Genomic DNA, 25,715 nt, shown 5'->3' with positions numbered 1-25,715 from the left:
ACCGCCTGATGCCTACTTCCGTGCCTCTGGGGGTTGAAGTTTCCGAGGGAGGACTCGTGAAGGGCATCAAGACCATTGCAGAAAGACTTCCTTCGCGTTTCCGGACAACTCTTCGGCTTAGTAAGTCTTCTAGAACTGAGGATGGCTCTCGCCTACCCTTTGATGTTCTCTGACCACAAAAGGGACGCTCAGCCTGTGCCACCATCAACAAGCTGTAACAGCTTCCGGGGAAGAGGATAGTGAAGCAGTGGAAGTGGCAGCGGCGACCCGGTAGCCGGAGGAAGTGGCGTCAATAGAGTGCGACCTCTTGGCCTACCAAGAAACTCCCCGATTGGCTAGCTTCAGTTTAATCCCGCCTCTGCAGAGCGTTTGCAGCTACTAGCCTAGAGGGCAGAGTGGGTCCGGGCTCTGTCCACTCATGTGGGGTGCCAGCTGTCGATATCTCTTTCGGGGTCGAGATCCAGTCCCTAGTTTGTGAAGAGTGAGTTTCCAGAGAACGAAGGGAGAGGGAAATGTGGAGTCTGGGGGGCCGGGAAACGAGTTACGGTTTTGCCACTTCCTGGCTAGAGACCGTGGGCAAGTCGCTTTACCTCTTTAAATCTCTTTCATCTCTCCATTGAGGGGCTGACGTTGCTGAGAGCGCCGGGAAATGTGGCGAACGAAGGGGAGAGGTGCTGCTGGTGCTTTTAGCCCTATCGTGGGGAGCTCAGGACGATTTTAAGAAGACTGAATTGTTACTCTGATTCCACGGCAATAAATATTAAGTGTTAAAGTCGGGCCATATTTGTAGAGATAGAAAGAGGATAGCAACAGATGATTTTCTCACTTTTTATTTTTTAAATCCTCCCCCTCTCCTTATCCCAGCCCAACCTTCTGCCCAAGAGGCCTGGCAGCTGAACCAAGCTCAGTTGCTACTACTGTAGGTTTGGCGGACGCATTTTAAAAAATGTGTTCTTTCCCCGTCCCTGTCAGATCATTTAATTCGTTCTGCAGCTATATCAAAATTCGTGTGAATTTTTCTGAGAGTCTTTGTCATAATTTATGAAGAATATGTTAGCCCAGTCAAAAAGTTTTTTGTTTTAACTTTGGCCATTCGCTGATTTTCGGTGTCTGTTTTTCCTGCTTAAATCTGCTAAGAAGTGGAAATACAAGGAATATTGAAATCCTTTTTTTGTGTGTTCATCCCACACCAAATGGCCTTAGTCATATTTATCCAGTTCTTAGTTTTATAAGACCACCTGACAACTTATTTCTGGGACTAAATGAACCATTTAAAAAATTCTGTGCTGAACAAAATTTCGCACAAATTATAGTTGCTACAAAAGACGGTTCTTAAATATTTGTGGAATGTGGTTAAATGACTGAAAATGTACTGTGAGAGCGTCACTGCATGTGAGGGAAGAACGCAGAACTCTGTGCCATAGAGCTTATAAACTGGCCAAAACTAAAATAAGAAAGCAAATATACCAAGTAAACATCATACATATTTTGCTTAACTTGTAATCGGGACAAGCTTCTGCATAGTGAACTGCTTATTGCGTGGCATACGCAGTGGGAGATGGTACATTACATATCCTTGTATGTGAAAAGTGCTGTAAGCAGTTCAAGCCAACATTATTTGTATTCCATGCCTCAAGATATCTAGCTTACTCAAAGCTTCAAAAAATTCACTTACTATAGCGCATTTTCTTAATTGGGTAGAGCTTTAAAAATAAGGATAACCATGTTGACTAGCTTATGATCTAGTTATGTACTTGACAGGGTTTTTAAGAGTTCTTAGGTAGGAAAGGCGAAAGCTCCCCCTGGTGTATGTGAGCTGTAAAATTCTGATATACATTGCTTTTTGTAACTTTCATATCATAGAGCCAATTAACGCTTGCAATTTTTGAACATAATAGAGAACTAGCAGAAATTGCCAATGATAATGGAAATAGTCTCTCATAATATTTCCTGTAAATTTTAATTGTGTAAGATTTACATGTTTAGTTTAATGGGCAGGTTTAGCTTATGTTTTCTCCACGTTGTTTTGGATACATGCATTACTAACTTTAATTTACTGTCTCTGGAAAGGAAGTAAAATAAAAGTGATCCTGGGGGAGTCATGGTTAATTACTTAAAATTTTTCTTTTAATCATTTCAGGCATACTGAGTTTCCTCTGTTTTCTAAGTTCTTAAGTTGAATGTTTATCTTCCAATCTTTATAAAAATTACTAGTGAATACATTCAAGGTTATACTTTTATCTCTACCATTTTGTCTGTATTTCATTCTGTAATTCAGCTCTTTTAACTGCTCTGACATTATTTTTCATTCGATTTCTGTCTGAATTCTGAGATTGCCAGCATATCTTCTAATCCATCAATTACCTCTTGGACTCCAGGTAATCTGGAGTTTGTCTAATATATTGAAATTTTTGTCTTAATTTCCTGGTTTCCAAATGGGTTCTTTTTCTTGAATTCATCCTTATTTTGCTTTTGTTATGCCTGCTTTTGTGTCCCTATTTCCTACTTTTTAAAAGAGAATTCTTCTAATGGTCTTCAAAAGATTGCAGCTAATTTTAAAGTCATTTTCATGTCATTCTGTTTCCAGTTTATATGGAGCGAATTTATCTCCTGATTGTTGATTTTGTTGGTTTTTTTAACCTTTCCTTTTAGTAATTTTGCCTTGTAGACTCATCTTAAATGGAATTATCATTTCTGCCCTGCAAATCATGTCTCACACTGATTTTGTGGTTGCTGCTCACAGCTCGGTTCATTGCTTCAGTCCACAGTAAGAGTTTAGATAGGTGATTCAGATTCATCTAACACTACATCTAATCATGTAGTGTTAGAAGTTCCTATGTCACCTCAGCAGGTTGGCCCAGGTTGGGACTGAGAGGCTGTGTCTCCTACCTTCAGGTTTCCCCCAAGTACTCAGCTTAGTATAAGCCAGTCTAATTTTACCTCTTTTTAGACTTTTTTCTTTTCTTTTAAAATTTTATTTATTTGTTTATTTGTTTATTTATTTATTTATTTATTTAGAGGGGAAAGGAGGGGGAGAAACATCAATGTGTGGTTGCCTCTCACGTGTCCCCCACTGGGGACCTGGCCTGCAACCTAGGCATGTGCCCTAGACTGGGAATTGAAGCAGCGACCCTCCAAATTGCAGGCCCATGCTTAATCCACTGAGCTATGCCAGCCAGGGCAGGCTTTTTTCATAAAGGAGCCCCACCCCCAACACTAGGTTAAGGGTTCAACGGAAACTGTCTCCCATCTCCCACCTTCTGTCTGGTGTTAACTACTATTCTTCCTGCTTTAAAGCTAGAGAAACTCCCAGTTGCCTTTGCATAGCATACCCAGCAGGGACAATGTCTATTCTAGTTCTTGCTTTTGTTTTTGAGAGAGGCTGTATCTTTTTTGTTTTTTCCTTTTTATCTTTTATCTACTATTGTCATGTCTTTCAAGATTGGGAGGCAGGGTGCCTTAAAACTTCTCAGGAAGCCTGTCCCAATTTTTTTTATTTAGTGGCATATGAATTAAACAAACTTTATTTTTGTCATCTTTCAGTGACACAAATCTGAGAGCTTTCCAACAGCAGGGCTAAAGCATCATAGCTCTTTTACATTCCTTGGAACCTTTATTTTCTGAATAAGGTCTTGGATATCTGGGAAGGAGAGTTAAATCTGGGTTTGAATCATAACTCCATTACTTCATTCATCTATTCATCCAACAAGTACAATATTTTGTGGACCCACTTTGTGCTAAATTTGTTCTAGGTGCCTTGTTTCTTAGGAATTATTTAGTAGCTTTGTAATTCGTAATTAACCTCACTGTGCCTTTTTCCTTTGTAAAGTAAGCATGATACTGACAACCTCATAGTGTTGTTTTAAGGATTAAATTAGATAACTTTTTTTTGTTAAGCATGTTAAGAATTAATATCTGCTATTATTTAAAAAATCCTTTGTAATATATTCACTCATTTATTTCACCAATATATAATCAAGAAAGTGCTAGGCCCCCTGTTAGTTTTTTTGCCCCCAACTATAATGTTGGGCAAAAGCAGATGTCATCCCTGCCCATATGAAGTTTTCAGTGTAGAACTGAATTTGAGTTGTCGGTTCTAGCAGGTGTTCCTTTAACCTAAGGATACTCTGATTAGTGGTTTAAGGAAAACTTGTGAACTCTTACTTGTATTACTAGATGACTCTTTCTCCTTCTTAGTAATTTTGTGACCTAGTTCATGCCAGGGTTTTTGCTGTAGCTCCCAAAGCACATCTTAAAATTTCTTGTCCCTCAGTCAAAATTTGGTCAACTTTCCAAGTTTGCTTAGTTATCCCTGTATGTCCTGTTACAACATTGCACTTTTAAAGAAAGCAAGAACCATGTAATAACACTACTGCTTAAATGATGTTCTGCAAATATTTTGTCTTTCCATTTCTGAATTGTGATTTTTCTTTTAGATGTTAGCTTCTCTGTTCATCTTAGCTATTTCTGTGAAAAGGAGGAATCATACAATTTTCTTTAAAACCAGTTGAACATTTATATATTTAGCCTTTGGTATGGATAAATAACAAATAATATTTTTAAGCTTTGGTGTTAATAATTTGTTAAAGAGAAATCTCAGTATTTCTAGTTCTTTTTTGTAATCTGAGGGGAAATTCAGTTCTAGGCAACAGATATAAAGGTGTCTGTAGTTAAATGCAAATAAAGATGTTTGTGATGGCCCTAAGCATTCCACAACTGGTTACAGATTCAACGTAAGTTTTTGTTTTTTTTTACCATGACTAAAGTGGAAAATGTACAGTTATGTATTTACAAGGAAATATATGGAAGGGGGCAGATTTGTTTTTCGCACTATCCCAAATATGCATATCTGTAGCATATCTTTTGTCAAAACCAATTGTGACTGTATTCCCAGATAATAATGAAAGTAACATTGTTCTCATATTATAACATTAAAGGTGACTTCAAAAAGTGCTTTTCTTCTTTTAAAAAATAATATTTTTATATTATAAAACAATATGTTTTTATTCTGTAAAATTTAGAAAATGCAGCATACCATGGGTATAAATTAAATGTTTGTGCTTTTAAAAACAGAATTGGATATAATGTATATTTTTGTCTTGATTTTCTTATTTAGTATCACCATTTTTGTCACTAAATAATTTTGGAAAACATAATTTTACTGGCTGCTTGGTATTCCCAGCTGCTATCATCAGTAAACTGTAATTTATTTAATCCCTTTTACTTTCAACAGTAGAGGTCATTTCAACTAGTTTCCAAATTTTTCATTGTTAAAAATAACACTACAGAACACAAAATGATTCTACTTCCATCCAGCCCACTCTTTTGATTTCCATGGTTTCAGTTACTGGCTGTCAACTGTTGAAACCAGAAAAATAGGGAATAAAATAGGGACTGCCTTAAAGAAATTTGGCCTGGAGGAACAAGGAACTTAGAGCAGAAACCACAAGGAAGTTAAGAAAGAACATAGGGAGTGGAGAAGGTGGAACTACAAAACCAATGGGGCTGAACAAGTAGAGGACCACCTGTTCAAGTGTCTAGGTTAAAATTTTTCCATTACCCAAAACCCAGAAAGCTTAGGTCATGCTCGCGCCACCCAAGTAGCCAATAGCTAACAGCCACATTTGCTTCTATACAATGCTTGCTTGCTCGCGTCTATAAAAAGACTTAGCTGTAAGTGCTTAGGGTGGCTCTCGTTTGCAGCTCTTATGAGCACTGTGTCTCTGGACACTCTGAGGGTCCGCCCCTGCGCAGGTTAAAACTTTGGCCAATAAAATAACATTTCTGAATCCGAAAGTTTCTGACAATTTGTCTCTCGCGTTGGTGGATGCAACATCAACCACAGTCTAAAAATGGTAAATGGACAATTCCAGAATTAAACTATTCATAAGTGTTAAATTGCACACTTTGAGTAGCATGATGAAATCTAAGGCCATCCTGCTTCATCTCACCCGGGATGTGAGTCATCCCTTTGTCCAGCATATACATGCTGTATACTCTGCCCAACGTTAGTCACTTAGCCATCTCAGTTATGAGAGAGACCACATTCACATAACTTTTATTAAAGTATGTGGGGATAATTCTATTTTTATTAGTTATTTTTTATCTCTGTGCCTAATTTGTAAACTCAACTTTATTATGTATGCATGTATAGGAAAAAACAATACATGTAGGGTTTAGTACTATCCACCTTTTTGGACATCCACTGGGGAATCTTAGAATGTATTCACTGCAGATAAGGGGGGATTACTGCATAACCATTTGTATTAATTTTGTGTATATTTCTGATTCATTAACAAGAATTTATTCTGAGGAAGTAAATTACTGATTTGAGAGTATCAACATTTTAAAGCTCTTGAAACATACAGATATGTAGCCTGCTGGAAAAAATTTTGCCACCAATAGCATATGAAAGCACCCCATTTTATCACAAGGTATTTGCCAGTAAATGACATATATTGTCCAAATTCCATTTTTACTCATTTCTGATATGGTTTAATTTTAATCACATCTGTTGGCCATTTGGCTTTTCCTTTTTAGTGTAAATTATATCTCTGTATGTCAAAAGTTGCTTTTGAATTTTTCAGAGGTATCAAATAATGTCATCTGAAATGATGCCAGCATTTATTGAGACCTCTAATGTTGAAAGAAAGCAAGATTTAAGTGAAGATCAAGAGGAGAGCCAGAAGCCAAGATTTGGTGAAGAGTTTGAACCAATATCTAAACGACAAATGAAGAAGCTAATGAAACAGAAACAATGGGAAGAGCAACGAGAACTCCGCAAGTATGTTTCAAAATGCATATATTCTTCCCCATTCAGAAATACAGAATGTTGGACTTGTCACAGTCCTTTTACACATTAAAAGTAATTGTGTTAATTAAAATTGGGGCTATGCATATTGTTAGCTAACACTGTCAGTTGGCTGTTAAAGCTGTATGTTTTGAATTGTGTTTTTAGCACTGCTTATGAATTTACATTACATACTTTTTCTCACCCCAGACCTATTGTGTAGCAGCACAGTTTCTGAAATAACTGACTTAGGAAAGGGATATAATTAGCATCCATGTCCTAGATATGGAACAAAAATAACCACCTCAGAAAGATCAAATTTGGGCCTACCATTGATTTTGCTAGAAGAACTATTACAGGTATTGTTGAGAACAGTTAGGCTGAAACTGTTATTGTACCTAGAATGCCAAAATTTACTGAGAGAAAATAAACTAGTTGATGCAGATTAGAGAAAAAGTATGTGAAATTTTTTTTTCTACTGATAATTTTACTTTGCTTTTTTCCTTCATCATATAGATATTGCTTGAAAATCATGTAGGGGAAGAATTACAACAGTAAAATTTACCAAAACTCTCAAATTAAGTATTAATATTTATAAAGTTTTCTTAGTAGAGTATAATACCAATAATAAATGAATTTATTAGTTCTTAGGATTTGTGTAAAAAGCATTACATTGTTTTTGAAAACTAATTTTCTTCCTTTCCAAAACTTAGATGTACATGTAAAATTGATATTTGACCAATTTTGATCCACAGAAGTGACAATATCATATGGTTCAGCCTGCTGATTTAAAAAAGTAATCCTGTCTTTGTCTATATAGAATAGTCTTGTAAATATCTGAATATATAAATAACAAAAAGTTATTTCAATTACTAACTTTAGACAAAAGCGGAAGGAAAAACGCAAGAGAAAACAGTTAGAGCGACAGTGTCAACTGGAATCAAGCTCAGATGGAAATGATAGAAAACGTGTTCGAAGAGCTGTTGTTCACAGCACACTTCGTCTTATCATTGACTGTAGTTTTGACAGCTTGATGATATTAAAGGTATGAACCATTGTCAGAAAAATCATGTAGGTAAACTGTGGTAAATGATTCTTTACTATGTAATATCACTTTGATATAAATTTGGGTGCTGAAATGAATCTTAAATCAAGTTTTTCATACTCTGCCCCGTAAGTTAAACTAGCTAATACATTCCTTTTATGTATGTATATATGTATATGTGTTGATGGTGGGAGAGACAAATACCATGGGTAGATTACAAAACTCAATAACTGCATATTAATCTTAAAGATCTGTATTTATTTGCCCTGATCAAAATTAAGAAAATAAGAAATATGATGGTCTTAATGGAATTATTTCTTATTTAACAGCCTGAGAAATCTGGCTGTTTAAATAATGCTAGTGAAGAGAACATGCTTTAATTACTTTCCAATCCATTGGTAAGTTATGAACATAGTAATACTATGGCTCTAAGACTCTTTTTCCTTTGGCTGACTCTTATTTTTCATGTACTAGCATTTTAAGTGGATACAAAATATGAAATAATGGGTTACTTTTAGAATATTGACTTATAGTGATTTTTTTGTTAGTTATATAAGGAAATTGAATGGAAATTATCAGAAAGAACTTGTATTTCAAAAGGAAAAAATGTACCTGTCTAGTCATCCTTTATGCTTACTCTATTTCACTAAGATTGAGGAGTGGCCATAGATGATTTTGAAAAAGCTGCTTTAAAATTTGTACTCTTTTATAGGACATTAAGAAACTTCATAAGCAGATTCAGCGATGTTATGCAGAAAATCGACGAGCACTGCATCCTGTGCAGGTATGTTTGAAAGATTTTAAAACAAACTCCAGTTTCCTTTCTTATATTTTCCTTGGGAAGAGGCCTGAATAATCCCCACTGCTTTACAAGTGTCTTACAGATAATCCCTTAGAGAACAAAATGCCTAATTTGAACCATGTTTTATTTTTCTACAAAGATAAAGTAAGGTATTTTAAACATTTTTTTGAACTTCCGCCAAGATGGGGGCGTAGGTGGAAGCACTGCGCCTTCTCACACAACCAACTTTTAAAACAACAAAGTTTTAGCAACAAAAATGTAGCCAAACCACAGAAAATTGAACTACACGGAAGTCTGACAACAATGAACCCTGAAGCCAAACCAGTGAGAGGGGAAGAGCCAGCAGCAGCGCGGGGTTGGGCAGGAAAGATCCACTGGACGACCCGGGCGCACAACCCAATGCTAGCAGCTGTAGGCGGATCCCAGGTGTGGAGTAGCGGGAGGACCCACTGAGGGCACAAGGCAGTGGACTCACTGAGGGCTGACCAAAGTCACACAGTCGAGCGCAGATTAACCAGTAAAGGAGCAAAGCGGTGAGACAGACCATGCAGGCCCCAGTGGCAGAAAGTGGCAGAGGGGACCGCCATTGTCCCTCTCTGGCCCCACCCCCACATACAGCGTCACAAACCTGGGACCTGGGTGGCCCCGCCACGGTAAACACCAAGGCCCCTCTCCTCATACATAACAGGCACGAACAGATCAAAACATGGCTTAAGATCAACTCAGAGCCCCAGAGCCAATAAATCTAAGTGATGAACAAATAGCCAAACTTTCAGATGCACAGTTCAAAACACTGGTGATCAGGATGCTCATAGAACTGGTTGATTATAGTAACAAATTAGAGGACCATATGAAGACTAAACTAATTGAAATGAATGGAAATGCACAGGAAAGCAATAGTAATGGAAAGGAAACTGGGACTCAAATCAAAGGAGTGGACCAGAAAGAGGAAAAAAAATGACCAAACAGAAAAGGATGAAGAAACAAGAATTTAAAAAAATGAGGAGAGGCTTAGGAATCTCCAGGACATCTTTAAACGTTCCAACATCCGAATTATAGGGGTACCAGAAGGGGAAGAGGAACAGTCACGAGTGGAAAACTTATCTGAACAAATAATAAAGGGGAATTTCCCCAATCTGGCAAAGGAAATAGACTTCCAGAAAATCTAGGAAGCTCAGAGAGTCCCAAAGAAGTAGGACCCAAGAAGGAACACACCAAGGCACATCATCATTACATTAGCCAAGATTAAAATGAGAGAATCCTAGAAGCAGCAAGAGATAAGGGAACAGTCAACTACAAAGGAGTTCCCATCAGACTGTGAGCGGATTTCTCAAAAGAGACCTTACAGGCAAGAAGGGGCTGGAAAGAAGTATTCCAAGTCATGAAATCCAAAGACCTACATCCAAGATTGATCTATCCAGCAAAGCTTTCATTTAGAATGGAAGGGCAGATAAAGTGCTTCTCAGATAAGATCAAATTCAAGGAGTTCATCATCACCAAGCCCTTATTATATGAAATGTTAAAGGGACTTACCTAAGAAAAAGAAGATAAAAAAGATGAACAGTGAAAGGACAGCAAACTCACAGTTACTAAGATCCACACCTAAAACAAAAACAAACTAAGAGGACAGATCAGGAGCAAAACCATCAAATGAAGATCACATGGAGGGTTAGCAACAGGGGAGTGGAAGGAGAAGGGGGAGAAGGTACAGAAAATAAGTAGCATAGATGGTAGGTAGAAAATAGGGGGGAGGGCATGAATAGTATGGGAAATATAGAATCTAAAGAACTTGAGACACGTGGTCATAAACTAAACGGGGGGAATGGGGGGAGGGGTGTGCAGGGTGGAGGGGAATGAAGGGGGAAATAGAACTGTAATGGCATAATCAATCAAATATATTAAAAAAATTTTTTTTCACATGTCATTCTCAGCCACACTGCCCAGTCATCATCAATCTTGTACACATTGACCTGCTCCTTTCTGTGTAGTTGAACATCTTCGTTAAAGGGTACACACATATTTTCATACCAGTTTCTTAGGTCTCATTCTTTCTCTTCTGGGGAATAGGAGGAACTGATGTGTGCTATGCTGTTAGTAGGTTTATTCTACTTAAAAGTTTTCAAGTTACTGGTAATTTTAAAAAGTGCTTCCTTAGCTAGAGTGAGGGTGTGCTTTGAGACTAGTTGCCTACTCTTAAGAGTTGCCTGCTGTCTGAATTTTAGTTGATGTAATTAACACTGGCTCACTGACATTAAGAACTGAAATTCTTTTTTGGTTCGATACTTTGTTTTTATCAAGTGATAATAATTTTATATTTTTGCATTTTATATTTTTCTCACTCTTGCTTAGACTTGAAATAGTTGTCAGGTTTCAGAATCAAAAATTCTGAAGACTTTGGACTGTTAAAAAATAGCAGTTGTGGCGAAAGAAAGGGAATAGAAACTTGGCATGGAAGCAGAGAGTTCATAGAAAAGTGATCATTAAGGGAAAGGCACATTATGCTTGAAAAATGGGATGAAAATATAGATGGAATAAGGAAGTTAGCGGGTTATAAAATACACAAATACATGTCATTTTTACCAGAAATTTATTCTTGTGTGTTCAAAGCATGCTACAAATTTATTTTTTACTAGTATGAAATATTTTGTTCTGTTGATCAGATTAGTGTATGAGGGAATAAAAAATTGTACTTCAATCGTCATTTGCTCTCTCATCCTATGCCTGCAAATCTCTCTATCAGTTTTACTTGACGAGCCATGGAGGCCAGTTGAAAAAGAACATGGATGAAAATGACAAAGGATGGGTCAACTGGAAGGTAATTACAGTCGATTAACTCTCACACAATTCCAAGTACTTTTAAGCTTAAAGGTCTGCATTTTTTACCTGAGTTCTACATAGTGTCAATAAATAGAAAAGTCAGCAATTTCCGAGCCCTGTGAATCACTGTAGTTAAGCTGAAGGGTACTAATCAGAGAAGCTAAAGAGACTGAAATGTCTGTCTCTACTGGCTCTCACTAAATCTCACTTGCTATTTTGCCTTCAGCTTTAAAACATATTTTTTTAAAAAGGAACAAATTTAAAGGTCTTTATTCAATCTCTACCCAGTAAACTGGCTATGCATTATTTATGAGTGAAGTCCCTTTAAAATTTGAAAATGCACTTGGATCGATTCTTCTAAATTTGTGTTCTCATGTCCACATGCTGATGTCGAACTCTTTCTCAAAGCCAGGTCTGACCATGACAAACTTTTCCTCCCACGCACACAAATCTCATAATGCCTGCGGTTATTTTTGATAAATAGCCTAGAGTGCGGAACATTTTTAAAGGCACTTTTTAAGGTTTAAAGTACAACATATTTACCAAGTTTTATGATCGTGCCTAATTTTCTAAAAAATAATGTAACAAGTTTGAGTGGGCATACTTTCAGTTATTTTGTGGCTTATTACATTTATTATTTATACTCTCGGGTTTCCAGAGAGACGTAAGTTCACTGGTCTCTAATTTCAGTTCCCTCTTGGGACGTTTATTAAGCATAGGGGCCAAATTATAATGTGACTTTTTTTTTTTCCAGAAAACTGGCTGTTTATTTATCAATAGGTTATATGTTTTAGGTGAGACAAGTCCTACTTCATTTTTTATTTCTTTAACAGTTACTGGTTAAGTTCTGACCAATGTGGCTCAGTTGGTTGGGTGATATCCTGCAAAGCAAAAAGTTACCCATTTGATTTTGAGTCAGGGCTCATGCCTGGGTAGTGAGTTCAGTTCCTGGTCAGGGTATGTACCAGGAGCAACCAATTTGTTTCTCTCTCACATTGATGTTTCTCTCTCTCTCTTTCTCCCACCCTTCCCCACACTCTAAAATTAAATAAATGAAATCTTTAAAAAATTACTGGTTAAATTTCATCTGAGCCTCATAATGTATTTTCTTTTATTTTATCAGTATAGTTGGCTAAAGTCTGACTGCCCACTGTTAAGTTTTTTACTTGTGACCTAAAAAATTTGGTGAAGATGATTTCAAATATGTATCTCTATAGAAATAGATGTATGGAATTTATTAAATCTATAAGCCATTTCCTTTTGATGATGCATGTAGATGGAGAGGAAATAACTAGAGAAGGCATTCTTTGGCTAGAAAACCATGTGAGCAGATATGTGACAGAATGTGTTTGTTTTGTTGGAACAAAGTTAGAAAAGTAGGTTTAGTGCCATATTCAGGAAAGAGTTACCAAGTTAAGGAGTTTTAATTTTATCCTACAGGTAAAGATAAAACATTGAAATTAGTGTTTTTTTTAGAAAGTGAATCCATCATTAGCATATGGAAGTAAATTGGAGGTATCTAAGATGAGAGACAGGGAAATGGCATTTGAAGCCCACTTAATTAATTAAGGTGTGAGGTGATAAGGCATTAAAGTAGAGGGTTATAAATAATGCATTGTAACAACATTCTTTCATATTTCCTTTAATATGACTCACTCCCTCTCAAAAGGATTATTAGCCCATTTTCACAAAATTCTATTAATTAATAACATCTTTCCCCTTGCATCTTAAAGGATATCCACATTAAACCAGAGCACTATAGTGAATTTATGAAGAAAGAAGACCTGATATATCTTACATCAGATTCCCCTAATGTACTGAAGGAATTAGATGAATCAAAGGCTTATGTGATTGGAGGATTAGTAGATCACAACCATCACAAGGTACTAAGTCTTTATTTTTGCATTTGCTTGTACTTAAAATTGATATATCAGTTTTCTCAGTAATAACAATGATGCTGTTTGATAGTAGCAATAATACTGATGATAACTGATCTCTAATTAGTGCCTGCTATAACGTAATCACCTTTCTGGCTAAGCAAAGCACTTAACATAAGGTGGAGCAAAATTAGATGTTCAGTTGTTTGTATGGAAAATAATACAATAATTAATAAATAATAATATGAGAATACACTCTGTGTTTCACGTAATCACAACTATAAATCTACTTTTGCCTCACCTGTATATCAGTATGCTTGATCCTCACTATAAATCAGTGAGGTCAGTGCTATTATTATCTCCATTTTATAGCTGAGGAACTGAAGGCCCAGAGAGTCTAAAATCAGTTGTAAGTGGGAAAGCAGATGTTTGAAACCAGGCACATTGTTCTGCTTAAACGATTTGCTGTGTGGATACAAGATGCTGCTGCTAATCAGTTTCTAGGCCACTGGTAAAATTTATAACAAAACTGATAAATTTATATTTTAAATACGTGGTATTCATGTGATATATTTTCTGTTCTTTTACATTTCTACTTTTGTCTCTTTCTACCTCCTTATCCTCATTCGAATGAAAAATTACAGAAATGGACTTTCTAACAGAAAACATCATTTTGTACTTTATCAGCTACTTTGCAATATGCTAAATTCAACCCAACTAAAGAAAAAACATGTATACTAAGTGTCTGAGGAAGTGTTGACAGCAGAATACTGTAAATTCATTATTCTTGTATAGAACCACTGTGCAGTAGAACTCTTTCCAGTATTAGAAATGTTTATATCCTTCTGTCCACTGTGGTAGCCTTGTGGCTAATGAGCACATGAAATGTGTACATTATAATTGAGAAACAGAATTTTTAAAAATTGTAGTCAATTTAATTTAAGTAGTCACAAGTGACTATAATTGGACAGTAATCTCTATAGCATCAGAGGGAATTTTATCAGAATGATCTTTAGCTTTTTTATTATTTTCTTGGAAAAATTCTATTTTGTTATTTATATAGAACCAAATTTTATCTTTCATATTGTCTGTGTCTTTGAACTAAAACAATTTTGTTTTCAAAAGCATCCACATCAACCATTATTATTTGTCCTTAAAGTATACAAACTACTGACAGAGAAATTCAGTTCTTCTTTCTCCTCTACCCTGTCTTTTTGCTATGTCAATTCTGATTAGATCCAGGCTTTAAAAGTTTTAATTTTGAAAAGAGAGAAAATTCTTCATATTCAGTAATCTTTTAATTGCTAGAAAGGGAAAAACTGAATTTATAGGCAATTTAAAAATTTTTTCAGTTCAGCTTTACATAGAATGTTTTTGTCATTTCTCCCTCTTAGTGTTATATAGTTGAAACGTAGTTTAATCTGTACATCTTTTGCATTCATGGGAAAAGTGATGGTGCTTCTCCAGGAATTTGGTTTAAGTATTTTAAACTAAGAGAAAGGCAGTGTTGAACAGTGAACAGGTATTTGAGTCAGGAGGCACGGGCCAAGTTTTTCCTATGGTTTTGCCACTGAGGGGCTTTGTGACAGAGTGGAGGGAACATGTCTTCGGTTTTCTCACTTATAAATTGGTTAAAACAAGTGCCCTAAACATCCCAACTATCTTATTGTCAAGAGAATATTTCCAAATTAGCAGTTAAATATACACACACACACACAAACACACACATACTTCAGATAATATTCTCTGAATTAAAGTCTTTCCTAAAGATTATTGATTCTGTCATAGGCTTTAAGTTAAAATAACTTAATGTTCTAGTCCAAGTTATAGTGTCTTTGTTTTAGGGACTCACATATAAACAAGCATCAGATCATGGAATTGACCATGCACAGCTCCCCCTTGGAAATTTTGTGAAGATGAATAGTAGAAAAGTTTTGGCAGTTAATCATGGTAAGCTATAAGGGTATGAACTGAAAATATACCCTGTGAACACTGTGAAAAATAACATTATGTTTATGTTTTGGACATGTACAAAATAATACACCTTGCTGGAGACAAAACTATAAAATGTAATGATACATGATTTGAATATAGAAATAATACATGCATATTTTAGAAAAATTTTGAAAATACAGAAAACTGTAAGGAAAAATAAATAAGATAAAATTTCCCTACCCAGAGATACTTAGTCTTAACTTCTTGGTGTGGTTCCTTCCATTTCTTTTCCTATGTATATATATTATTATTATATAATTGGATTCTTAGTCTGTTACACAAACTGTTACAAATCTGGGTGTTTCCCCTCCATTTATAATGATATATTTTCACTCATTCAATTATTGTTTATGACTATGTAATATTTTATTGTCTGAATATACAATAATGCACTCATTATCCTGTTGATTTTTTTGTTTTTATTATTATAAGTAACATTGTAATATGCATTCTTGAACCCTAAGTAGTTGCCTGGAGCTTTGCTTTAAACATTTTTTTTAGTAGAGCCCTGACCAGTGTAGCTCAGTGGGTTGGGCAGTGTACCACAAAGCAAAAAGGTCGATTCCTGGTCAGGGCACATGCCTGGGTTGCAGGCATGTCAGGGCGCTTACGAGAGGCAACCAGTCGATGTTTCTCTTCTCACATCGATGTTTCTCTCCCTTTGTTCACCCCTCCTTCCCCTCTCGAAAAAAAACGTAGTCGAGATTTTTGTTGGTATACAAGTGTTTCTTGGGCTCTTTTTATGTATTAACTTTCTCCACAGTAGGATTTAGGGCATTATAGAAATGAATTTACTGATTCAAGTACTGAACTTCTTCTAAGACCTTTGATAGATTGTGTAAATTACTTTTCCAGAAAGTAATCCAAATTGACCCTCAGCAGTGTGTTAATGTGAGAGTACTTTAGAGACAGAACTAAATTTTTACCTCTAATGTGAAAAAGAAAAGTGGCCAAGATGCTCCCCAGAATGAGTGGCTCTTTATAGGTAAGATAGAAAAAATTTAGATTAATCCTAACCTTTTTTTTCTAGTTTAAAGTTTTAGCACATAAAGGATAAAGAAGTGAAGGTGATAAAGAATAGAAAAGAACCAAAAAGATCCTGTGTCTATCAATTAGTATTGACAAGGATAATGGTAAACTCCTGGATGTTTAAGAACTGAACTGAGGAGGTAACAGGCTTGAGAGTTTTGGGGCAAATTGGCTCTGACAACCAATAAGAGAAGAAAGTGATAAGAACAAAGTAATTATTAGGATATACTAGCTAGCATTCTTAACATAAAAGCAATGTATTTTAAAATATAGTATGCAGCATTGTGATAAACTAGGCTAAGAAATGTGTAGAGTGTGTCATCTTGGCTAAGAAATGTATACAGTTTGTCTTTGTTTCAGTGTTTGAGATTATTCTGGAATACCTGGAAACAAGAGACTGGCAAGAAGCATTTTTCACTATCCTACCCCAAAGGAAAGGAGCTGTTCCCACAGACAAAGTGTGTGAAAATTCTTCGCATGACCTGAAGTCTACCAGGGTTGAAGGTGGATTGGACAGTGATTCCAGTGAGGAAGAAACTAGCAGAAATGAACTAGATTCTCCACATGTAAAAGAAAAGCAGGATAAAGAAAATAGCACTGAATCTATAGTGAACTCAGTGAACTATAGTGAACTGAATCTATAGTGAACTCAGTTGACAAAGTAACATCAACTGAGTTTTTGTTTGTTTTCTTCTTTTTTTAAAGGAAAAATCAGGAGAAAATGAGGTGCTCCATAGAATACTCGAATTGGAAAAAAATTTCATTTTCTCTTGTTGAATTTTTAAAACTTTCAGAGCTGATAAAAAGTTCTTGTAAAAAAGCACTTTTTCGTTTTTGCGTAAGATTTACATGTGTAATTTGAAATACTAGTTTTCTAAGCCTCAAATAAGAGTTTTTGAGGATTTTACTTTAATAGTAAACCTTCATTCTCTTATTTACTGGGTTGTAATCTTCAGAATGTGCCTTCTGACCCATTACTTTTATTATTTAATGTTTATGTCAATGTCTTCCTGGTTTATTTCCTACTTATTTGTAGAGGCAGATATTCATAAATCTCCTGTAAGTATACCAAAATGTTCAGTATGTGAGATCCCCTTCTATTTTCAGAAGACCCCCTTTCATATTCAATAACTTCAAAGGGATATAGTGATTTTAGGAAGAAGTAGCAGATTGATAAACTCAGCAGTTTATTTATTTGGGACTATTGACCTGTCTCTCTGTTCCTCCTTTTGATGCCTTTTTGTGATTATTCTAAAGCAATCACTGACGGGTTATACTCTTTAAAATATTTTCTTTTTTTAAATATATATTTTTAAATTCGAATCATGGTGGTAAATTATTTCAATTACAAAATTTAATTTTTTCAGGCTAGATTATTTTAAAAGGCTGTTGAAGAATCGACATAATTTTGTCTTTACCTAAAAAGAAATAGCTCTCAGAAGTTCTTTTTGTTCCATATATACTTTTATTTTTTTTAAATCTGTTCATTCTTAAAGTTAACTTTATATGTGCATCTGCCTACTATCATATGAGCAAGTTAATGTAAATGTTTAGTTCTGTAAATAACATAAGTGAAAATATGCATATACTATATATATCCATATCATATATGATTCTCAATGATACACAGGATTGAGTTGTCGTATGTGTGTATCATTTGTGTGAATGGTTATGTTCAACAACACTAAGGAATTTGAATTTCACAAAGTACAAAATCAAAAAATATTTGTATAAGGATATTGGTAAGGTAATATGGGGCTAAATGAGACATTTTAGTTTCCTACCAGTAACTGTAGAGCAGTAATGTTTAAAGTAAGCGATTGTCCTTTGTTACAATAATAGTAAGATTTCAGAAACCTTCACTGAGTGGATAAAATGAAGTTTCTGTTCTTTTTACTCACTGCCATCTTAAGTTATATACACATTTAGTAGAAAGTTTATTGGATTTAGTGTTGATGTTCTTTGCCTTTTTGTTGCTTTATTCTTGGTAATCTATTATAGTTATCTAAAGTAAGGTCTGTGAGCAAGCTATGTAAATAAAAAGCCCCTGTAATTCTAGAAGAACAAAGCTTATGTCTTTAGTTGTATTTTTCAAAGTTTCAGATTTTCTAAGTAAATAGGGTTTAATTATACCTTTTACTTAAATTATTCCATAGGGAATAGGCACAGTTTAGATTCGAAAGGTGGGGGAAATCATTGTAGGTACTATGAGTTTAATTTTCCCTAATTATAAAAGCCCTATATTAGTTTCCGAGGACTACCCTAACAAATAACCACAAATTAGGTGGCTTAAAAGCAACAGAAATTTATCCTCTTACAGGTTTGGAGGTTAAAAGTCTAAAATCAAGGTGTAAGGGTCACTGAGATGATATATATAAAAGGCGAGAGTTGTCCACAGAGAAAGAACATGTACAAACATCAATTTTAGGAAAGAAAAAAGAGTGTCAGGGATTAGAATTAATGACGGCAGTGGCTTATAGCTAATGCTTATTAAAATTATCTGTTAGCATGGAGATGTTTATCTATTTTCCTAACATCTTGCCAGACACAGAGAATAGGTACTTAAGAAAGGTGAAGAAAGGAACCAGTGGCAGAATCAAAAAATAATGCTGTTGGTGGAAAGAATGAATACTCCTAAATCTCAGCACTGCCACTTGTTAGGCGTGTGACTTTGGGCAACTTATTCCATTTTTGTGTGTCTCAGTGTCCTCATTTGTAAAATGGGAATGTTATCCCATTTGTCCTCTTTCAGGGTTGAGCAATCAAGAGGTTTGAAATCTAGCAGCTAACTTGATAATACTGTCTTGTATTGACATTCCTTTAGTCCTTGCCTGATTTGCCTTGCTTCTTTCTTACTTTTTGACATTGCCTGACTGAAAAGTAGTAATATGTGTCGTTTCAGGCTCTACTTTTTGAGGAACCCAGGCTTAGATAAGATTTTTAAAATACATGCCCTGGCTGGTGTGGCTTAGTGCATTGAGTGCCACCTTCAAACCAAAGGGTTGCCAATTCGATTCCTAGTCAGGGCATGTGCCTGGGTTGCAGGCCAGGACCCCAGTAGGGGGCATGCAAGAGGCAAGAACACACTGATGTTTCTTTTCCTCTCTTTCTCCCACCCTTCTGCTCTCTCTAAAAAATAAGTAAGTAAAATCTTTTTTAAAAATGGAAACTTTCTTAATTACCGGAATGAATAATCATTAAATAAGATATGGAAATCACAGATCATTTAATGAAACATTTTAAAAAGCAGTAAAAACAGAATGCTAACATAAAACAATAAGGTTACTCAGCAATGTTGAAATAAAAGAATACAGAAAGGCATATTGGAATTAAAAAATAAGTTATAATTTTTATGTTGGAAAAGGTTCAACACATTACAGAAAAAGGCATGTTGTAGTGTTCAAGAAGGCAGTCCTTAGTGAAGATCTGACAGGAATATCTATGCATCAAGTGGCATAGTATTCAAAGTCATTAAGAAAAGTCTTCAGGAATGACATGAAATAATAAGGAATAATTAGTACAAGGAAACTGATTCATGCTTTCTAACCCATGGCAGCTCAAGTGCACAAAAGATAAATACATGGGAGATACAAATGCTGTAATTAATAAGACATAATTGATGATATATCAAGTTATATAGGCTAAAAGTGGTTTTCCGGTGCTCAAGGAATGTTCATAAATGAAAATAAGTCCTAAAAGTAGAAATAATATAAGCAACTTCTCTGATGATAAAGTAGAAAATAAATTCGTGGAACAGGAGAAAGCCTTACCACCTAGAACTTTGTATTTAGTGTCAGATGATCTGTTGTAAAAAGCAGTGTTGAGATAAAGTTGGTCATGACAATTTTACATTTCTAAACTAGTTTCTCTGTTACTTCAAAATATATGAATAGAAATAGATAAAATTACACAGACCACAGAGCTACAACATCTACCATAATAGTTGGAAAAATGTAGTACACCTACATTAGGTAAGTAGATAAGATACATAAGATTTGAACAACACGGTGAGTTCTAATTACTATATCTACAACTTTGTGTTCCACAGTTTTAAAATTTACTTTCAAGTTATATGGAACATTAATGAACTTGAGCATATGCTAAGCCTCAAACCTACCCTCAAGAAAATCAAAGGATTGATCATTTTTACAGATCACATCTGCTATCATATAATTAGAAGTCTAAGTCATTTAATATGTGTTTGAAAAACATACACTTGGAAATTTAAAAAAACTTCAATTTATGGGTTGCAAGAAATGGAAATTAGAAAATATTTAGAAGAAAATTTAATGAAACTGTATACCAAAACTTCCTTTTGAGGAAGGTAGCTAAAACATTTAGAGGAAATTTTATAGCCTATATTGCTTCTGTTAGGAAAAAAAAAACAAGACTAGTATTACTGAGCTGTGCATTTAATTTAACAAGCACAACAGTCAAAGTTGAAGGAGGGAAATATAACAGCAGCAATAATAAAAGTAAGACAAACGTGTGGTAAGAGGGTCAAGGCAAAAATGGACTCTGAAAAGACTAAAATAGATTAACCTCTGGCAAAATCAAACAAAGGGAGAGAGGGGGCAAGTAATATAAAAATGAATAATGAATATTAAATTGGAAATGGATATTATGAAACTGTCAATACATTTGAAGTTACTAAAATAAAAATTACCAAAAAATAACTCCAAAATCTTACAACTACAGAGTTTTATAACTAAATAAATTGATTTAGTATTTTAAAATCTAGGACCAAATGTTTTATGGGCATATCTGAGACATACCAAAAGCAAAAAACAAGTCATTTAATTTAACACAGACTCTTTATAGAAAATTAAAATGAGGGAACTATTATATGAAGCTTGTTAACTGTGCTGTTTGTTTATTATTTTTCCATATGTTTTTTTAAAGTTATGGTAAAAACATAATATTTATCATCTTAATCCTATAAAGTACAGGACAGTAGTACTAAGTATATTCACATTGTTGTACAACAGATGCGTAGAACTTATTCATCATGCAGCACTGAAACTCAGTACCCATTAAACACTAATTCCCCCTTGCCCTTCCCTCTACACCAGCCCTTGGTAACTACCTTTCTGCTTTCTGTTTCTATGATTTTGAGTACTTTAGATATTTCATATGGTGGAATCTTACTGTCCTTTTCTGACTAGCTTCCTTCTTAGCATATTGTCCTCTAGTTTCATCCATGTTGTAGCATGTAATGGGATTTCCTTCTGTTTTAAGGCTGCATGATAATTCCATTGTATGTATGTACCACACTTTCTTTATTCACTAATCCCTGGGCATTTGGAATGCTTCAGCATCTTGGCTATTTTATGCAATGCTGCAGTGGGCACGGCTGTGCAACTGTCTCTCTGAGATCCTGCTTTCAATTCCTTTAGATGTATACCCAGAAGTGGGACTGCTGGGTCATATAGTAATTCTATTTTTAATTTTTTGAGGAACCGCTATACTGTTTTTCTTTCTTTTTTTAATTTGTTTTAAATCCATTTGTTTTTTTAAATTGTTGTTTAAGTACAGTTGTCTCCATATTCCTCACTATCTCTCCCCCCTGCCCCACCCATTCCTAACTCCGACCCTTAGTTCTACCCTCCTTTGGCTTTGTCCATGTGTCCCTTTACACATGTTCCTTGATGACCTTCCCCTTCCCGTCCCATTATCCGCGCCCTCCTCTCCTCTGGTTACTATCAGTTCCTTATTTCAATGTCTCTGTTACCGTATATTTTGCTTACTTGTTTGTTTTGTTGATTAGGTTCCACTTTTAGGTGAGATCATATGGTATTTGTCTTTCACTGCCTAGCTTACTTCACTTAGCATAATGCTCTCCAGTTCCATCCATGCTGTCATGAAGGGTATAAGCTCCTTTCTCTCTGCTGCATCGTATTCCATTGCATAAACGTACCATAGTTTTTTGATCCACTCACTGATGGACACTTTAGGTTGCTTCCAGCACTTCGCTATTGTAAATTGTGCTGCTGTGAACCTTGGGGTGCATAGGTTCTTTTGAATTGGTGTTTCAGGATTCTTAGGGTATAATCCCAATACTGTTTTTCGGGTTTTTAAAAAATATTTTATTTATTTATTTTTAGATAGAAGGGAAGGGGAGAGGAAGAGAAACATCAGTGTATGGTTGCCTCTCATGCGCCCCCTACTGGGGACCTGGCCTGCAACCCAGGCATGTGCCCTGACTGGGAATCGAATTGGCGACCCTTTGGTTCACAGGCTGGCACTTAATCCACTGAGCTACACCAGCCAGGGCCCAGTACTATTTTTCTTAATGGCTATGCCATTTTACAACAATGCATAGAATTTACACTTCACATCCTTGCCAACAGTTACTTTCTGTACTTTTGATAGTGACCATGCTGGTGGGTGTGAAATGATACATCATTGTGGTTTTAATTGCATTTCTCTAGTGACTAGTGATGTCAAGCTTCTTTGTCATGTGTTTTTTGGCTATTTGTATATCTCATGTGGAGAAATGGTATATTCAAATTGTGTGCCCATTTTTAAAATGGACTTTCTGTCATTGACTTGTGGGAGTTCCTCATATATTCTAGAAAGCATAGGCTGCTCTAGCACAAGGATGATTGTGTATGTGTGTGTGCATGTGTGTGTGTGGCGGGAAGTTTTAAAGTTTCATGCTATGTTTTATTTTGTTGCCTGTGTTTTGGTGTCAAAGCTAATCACTGCCCAATCCAATGTCCTAAAGTTTCCCCCCTATATTTTCTTCTAGGAATTTAACTTTTGTGTGGTAGAGAGTTAAGTGTCAAAATCCAGTTTTCCTTTTCACAGAACCCAGTGTAGTACTGGAATATGATTCCCACCTAAGAATCGTATCAGCCCTCTTCCAGCTAGACTATTGCCTCATCCTGGAATACGATTAGAAGTCATGTTGACCACTTCAAAGCCAAGATTTTAAGCAGAGCACTCTTGTAGGAGGCTGAATAATGCCACCTGCCCCCACCCCCTGCACCAAAGATTCTATTCTCTGAAGGCTGTGATATTAAATAGTAAGGGGGGACTTCCGCCCCCACATACAGCATCACGAACCAGCAACCTGGGTAGCTCCGCCCTGGTGAACAAATAAGGCTCCACTCATACATAACAGGCACGAACAGATCAAAACATGGCTCAAGAACAACTCAGAGCCCCAGAGCCAATAAGTCCAAGTGATGAAGAAATATCCAAACTTTCAGATGCACAGTTGAAAACACTGGTGATCAGGATGCTCACAGAACTGGTTGATTTTAGTCACAAATTAGAGGACCATATGAAGGCTAAACTAATTGAAATGAATGGAAATACACAGGAAACCAATAGTAATGGAAAGGAAACTGGGACTCAAAGGAGTGGACCAGACGAAGGGAAAAAATGACCAAACAGAAAAGAATGAAGAACCAAGAATTCAAAAAAATGAGAGGCTTAGGAACCTTCAGGACATCTTTAAACATTCCAACATGCGAACTATAGGGGCACCAGAAGGCGAAGAGGAACAGCCACAAGTGGAAAACTTATTTGAACAAATAATAAAGGAGAACTTCCCCAATCTGGCAAAGGAAATAGACTTCCAGGAAATCCAGGAAGCTCACAGAGTCCCAAAGAATTTGGACCCAAGGAGGAACACACCAAGGCACATCATTATTATATTAGCCAAGATTAAAATGGAGAGAATCCTAGAAGCAGTAAGAGATAAGGGGACAGTCCCCTTATCTCTTACAAAGCAGTTCCCATCAGACTGTCAGTGGATTTCTCAAAAGAGACCTTACAGGCAAGAAGGGGCTGGAAAGAGGTATTCCAAGTCATGAAATCCAAAGACCTACATCCAAGATTGATCTATCCAGCAAAGCTTTCGTTTAGAATGGAAAGGCAGATGAAGTGCTTCTCAGATAAGATCAAATTCAAAGAGTTCATCATCACCAAGCCTTTATTATATGAAATGTTAAAGGGACTTACCTATGAAAGGATAAAAAAGATGAACAGTGAAAGGACAGCAAACTCACAGTTATTAACAACCACACCTAAAACAAGAGCAAACTAAGAAAACAGGTAAATCAGGAGCAGAACCATAGAAATGAAGATCCCATGGAGGGTTAGCAACAGGGGAGTGGGAGGAGGAGAAGGGGGGAGAAAGTACAGAGAATAAGTAGCATAGATGGTAGGTAGAAAATAGATAGGGGGAGGGCAAGAATAGTACAGGAAATACAGAATCTAAAGAACTTGAGAAACGTCATAAACTAAAGGGAAGGGGATGGTGGGGGAAGGGTGTGCAGGGTGGAGGGGAATGAAGGGGAAATAGAACAACTGTAATGGCATAATCAATAAAATATATTAAAAATAGTAAGGGTGGATTAAATTGTTAATCATTTGACTTAAGATTGTCTTGGGTAACCTAGATGACATCTAGGCCCAGTGTAATTATAGGAAGAGGGTGGCAGAAGAGTCAGTCTCAGCGACGTGTTGTGAGAAGGACACAACCAGCCATTGTTGGCATTACACATAGACAGCAGCCATGAGCCAAGGAGTGTGGGTAACCACTAGAAGCTGGAAAAATGAAAGAAAATGTATTCTCCCTTAAAGCTTCCAGAAAGAATGCAGCCCTGCCAACCCTTTGATTTTAGCCCATTAATACTGATTTTGGAACTCTGCCTCCAGAATTGTAAGACATAAAATTTGTGTTTGTTTAAGCCACTAAGTTTCTGGTAGTTTACTACAGCAGCTGTAGGAAATCAGCACTTTCCTCCATTCTCCTTTTCCTTCTTTGCCTGCAGCATGCAGTTGACAGTGAAACCCTAGGTGATGGTTGAGCCAGAACATGGAAGGATCTCAGGCCTCTGAATCAGCAATGAAGCAAAGTCATCCGCCGATTAAAAACACACACCTTGGACTCTTAGTTGAGATGTAAACTATTGTATTTGAAAGATGACATTTGTTTCAACTGTATATCCCATCCCAATGAGCAGAACTCTCTGCTTCTCAGTTTTCTGATTAAAAAAAAAAATGAGAACAATAATAGCTACCTCGAATAGTTATTTTGAAACTTAATGTTACTCTATCTAAAGTGTTTAGAGTGATTCCTAACACACAGTAAGTGCGATGTGAATTACTGAGATTGCACGTGTGCACAAACATAATTTATAGCACCTCTTTTGCATGTCAAGCACACATTCTAAATGAAAGATTGGATAATTGGTGGATAGAACACAGAAGTACACTGAAAGGATAATAGACATGGCCCAAGAGTGGTTTATTTTAGAAATACAAAGTGTTCAATATTAGGAAATTTGTTAATATCATTTATAATTAACAATGAGTGGAAACTAGTTCCTTCCTGGCTCCTAAGTT

General features: G+C 35.9%; 1 protein-coding gene across 2 annotated transcripts; it reads left to right on the top strand.

Moving 5' to 3' along the window:
* TRMT10A (tRNA methyltransferase 10A) lies at nt 1-20,363 on the top strand. Of its 2 annotated transcripts, none has more exons than XM_053666435.1 (8): nt 1-120; nt 6,588-6,784; nt 7,673-7,835; nt 8,548-8,619; nt 11,378-11,452; nt 13,188-13,337; nt 15,176-15,281; nt 16,716-20,363. In XM_053666435.1, exons 2-8 carry the CDS (start codon nt 6,600-6,602, stop codon nt 16,997-16,999), a joined length of 1,035 nt encoding a protein of 344 aa, XP_053522410.1. In that variant the 5' UTR covers nt 1-120; nt 6,588-6,599; the 3' UTR covers nt 17,000-20,363. The 2 variants fall into 2 exon arrangements, with proteins under 2 accessions (XP_053522410.1, XP_037007822.2); XM_037151927.2 differs by lacking the exon at nt 1-120 and adding an exon at nt 370-481.
* Nucleotides 20,364-25,715: the final 5,352 nt, after the last annotated feature.

The sequence above is a fragment of the Artibeus jamaicensis genome, unplaced genomic scaffold (assembly GCF_021234435.1).
Source record: "Artibeus jamaicensis isolate MK-2021 breed Jamaican fruit bat unplaced genomic scaffold, CSHL_Jam_final contig_452, whole genome shotgun sequence".
Lineage (NCBI taxonomy): Eukaryota > Metazoa > Chordata > Mammalia > Chiroptera > Phyllostomidae > Artibeus > Artibeus jamaicensis.
Note: the sequence above shows the minus strand (reverse complement) of the source record. Positions and strands in the feature narration are given on the sequence as shown.

Excerpts from the sequence above, each read along its gene's own strand:
- TRMT10A (XM_053666435.1), top strand. The coding sequence starts at position 6,600 with ATGTCATCTGAAATGATGCCAGCATTTATTGAGACCTCTAATGTTGAA. Across the intron at positions 7,836-8,547 it reads ACAGCTTGATGATATTAAAG|GACATTAAGAAACTTCATAA; the intron begins GTATGAACCATT and ends ACTCTTTTATAG. Across the intron at positions 8,620-11,377 it reads GAGCACTGCATCCTGTGCAG|TTTTACTTGACGAGCCATGG; the intron begins GTATGTTTGAAA and ends TCTCTCTATCAG.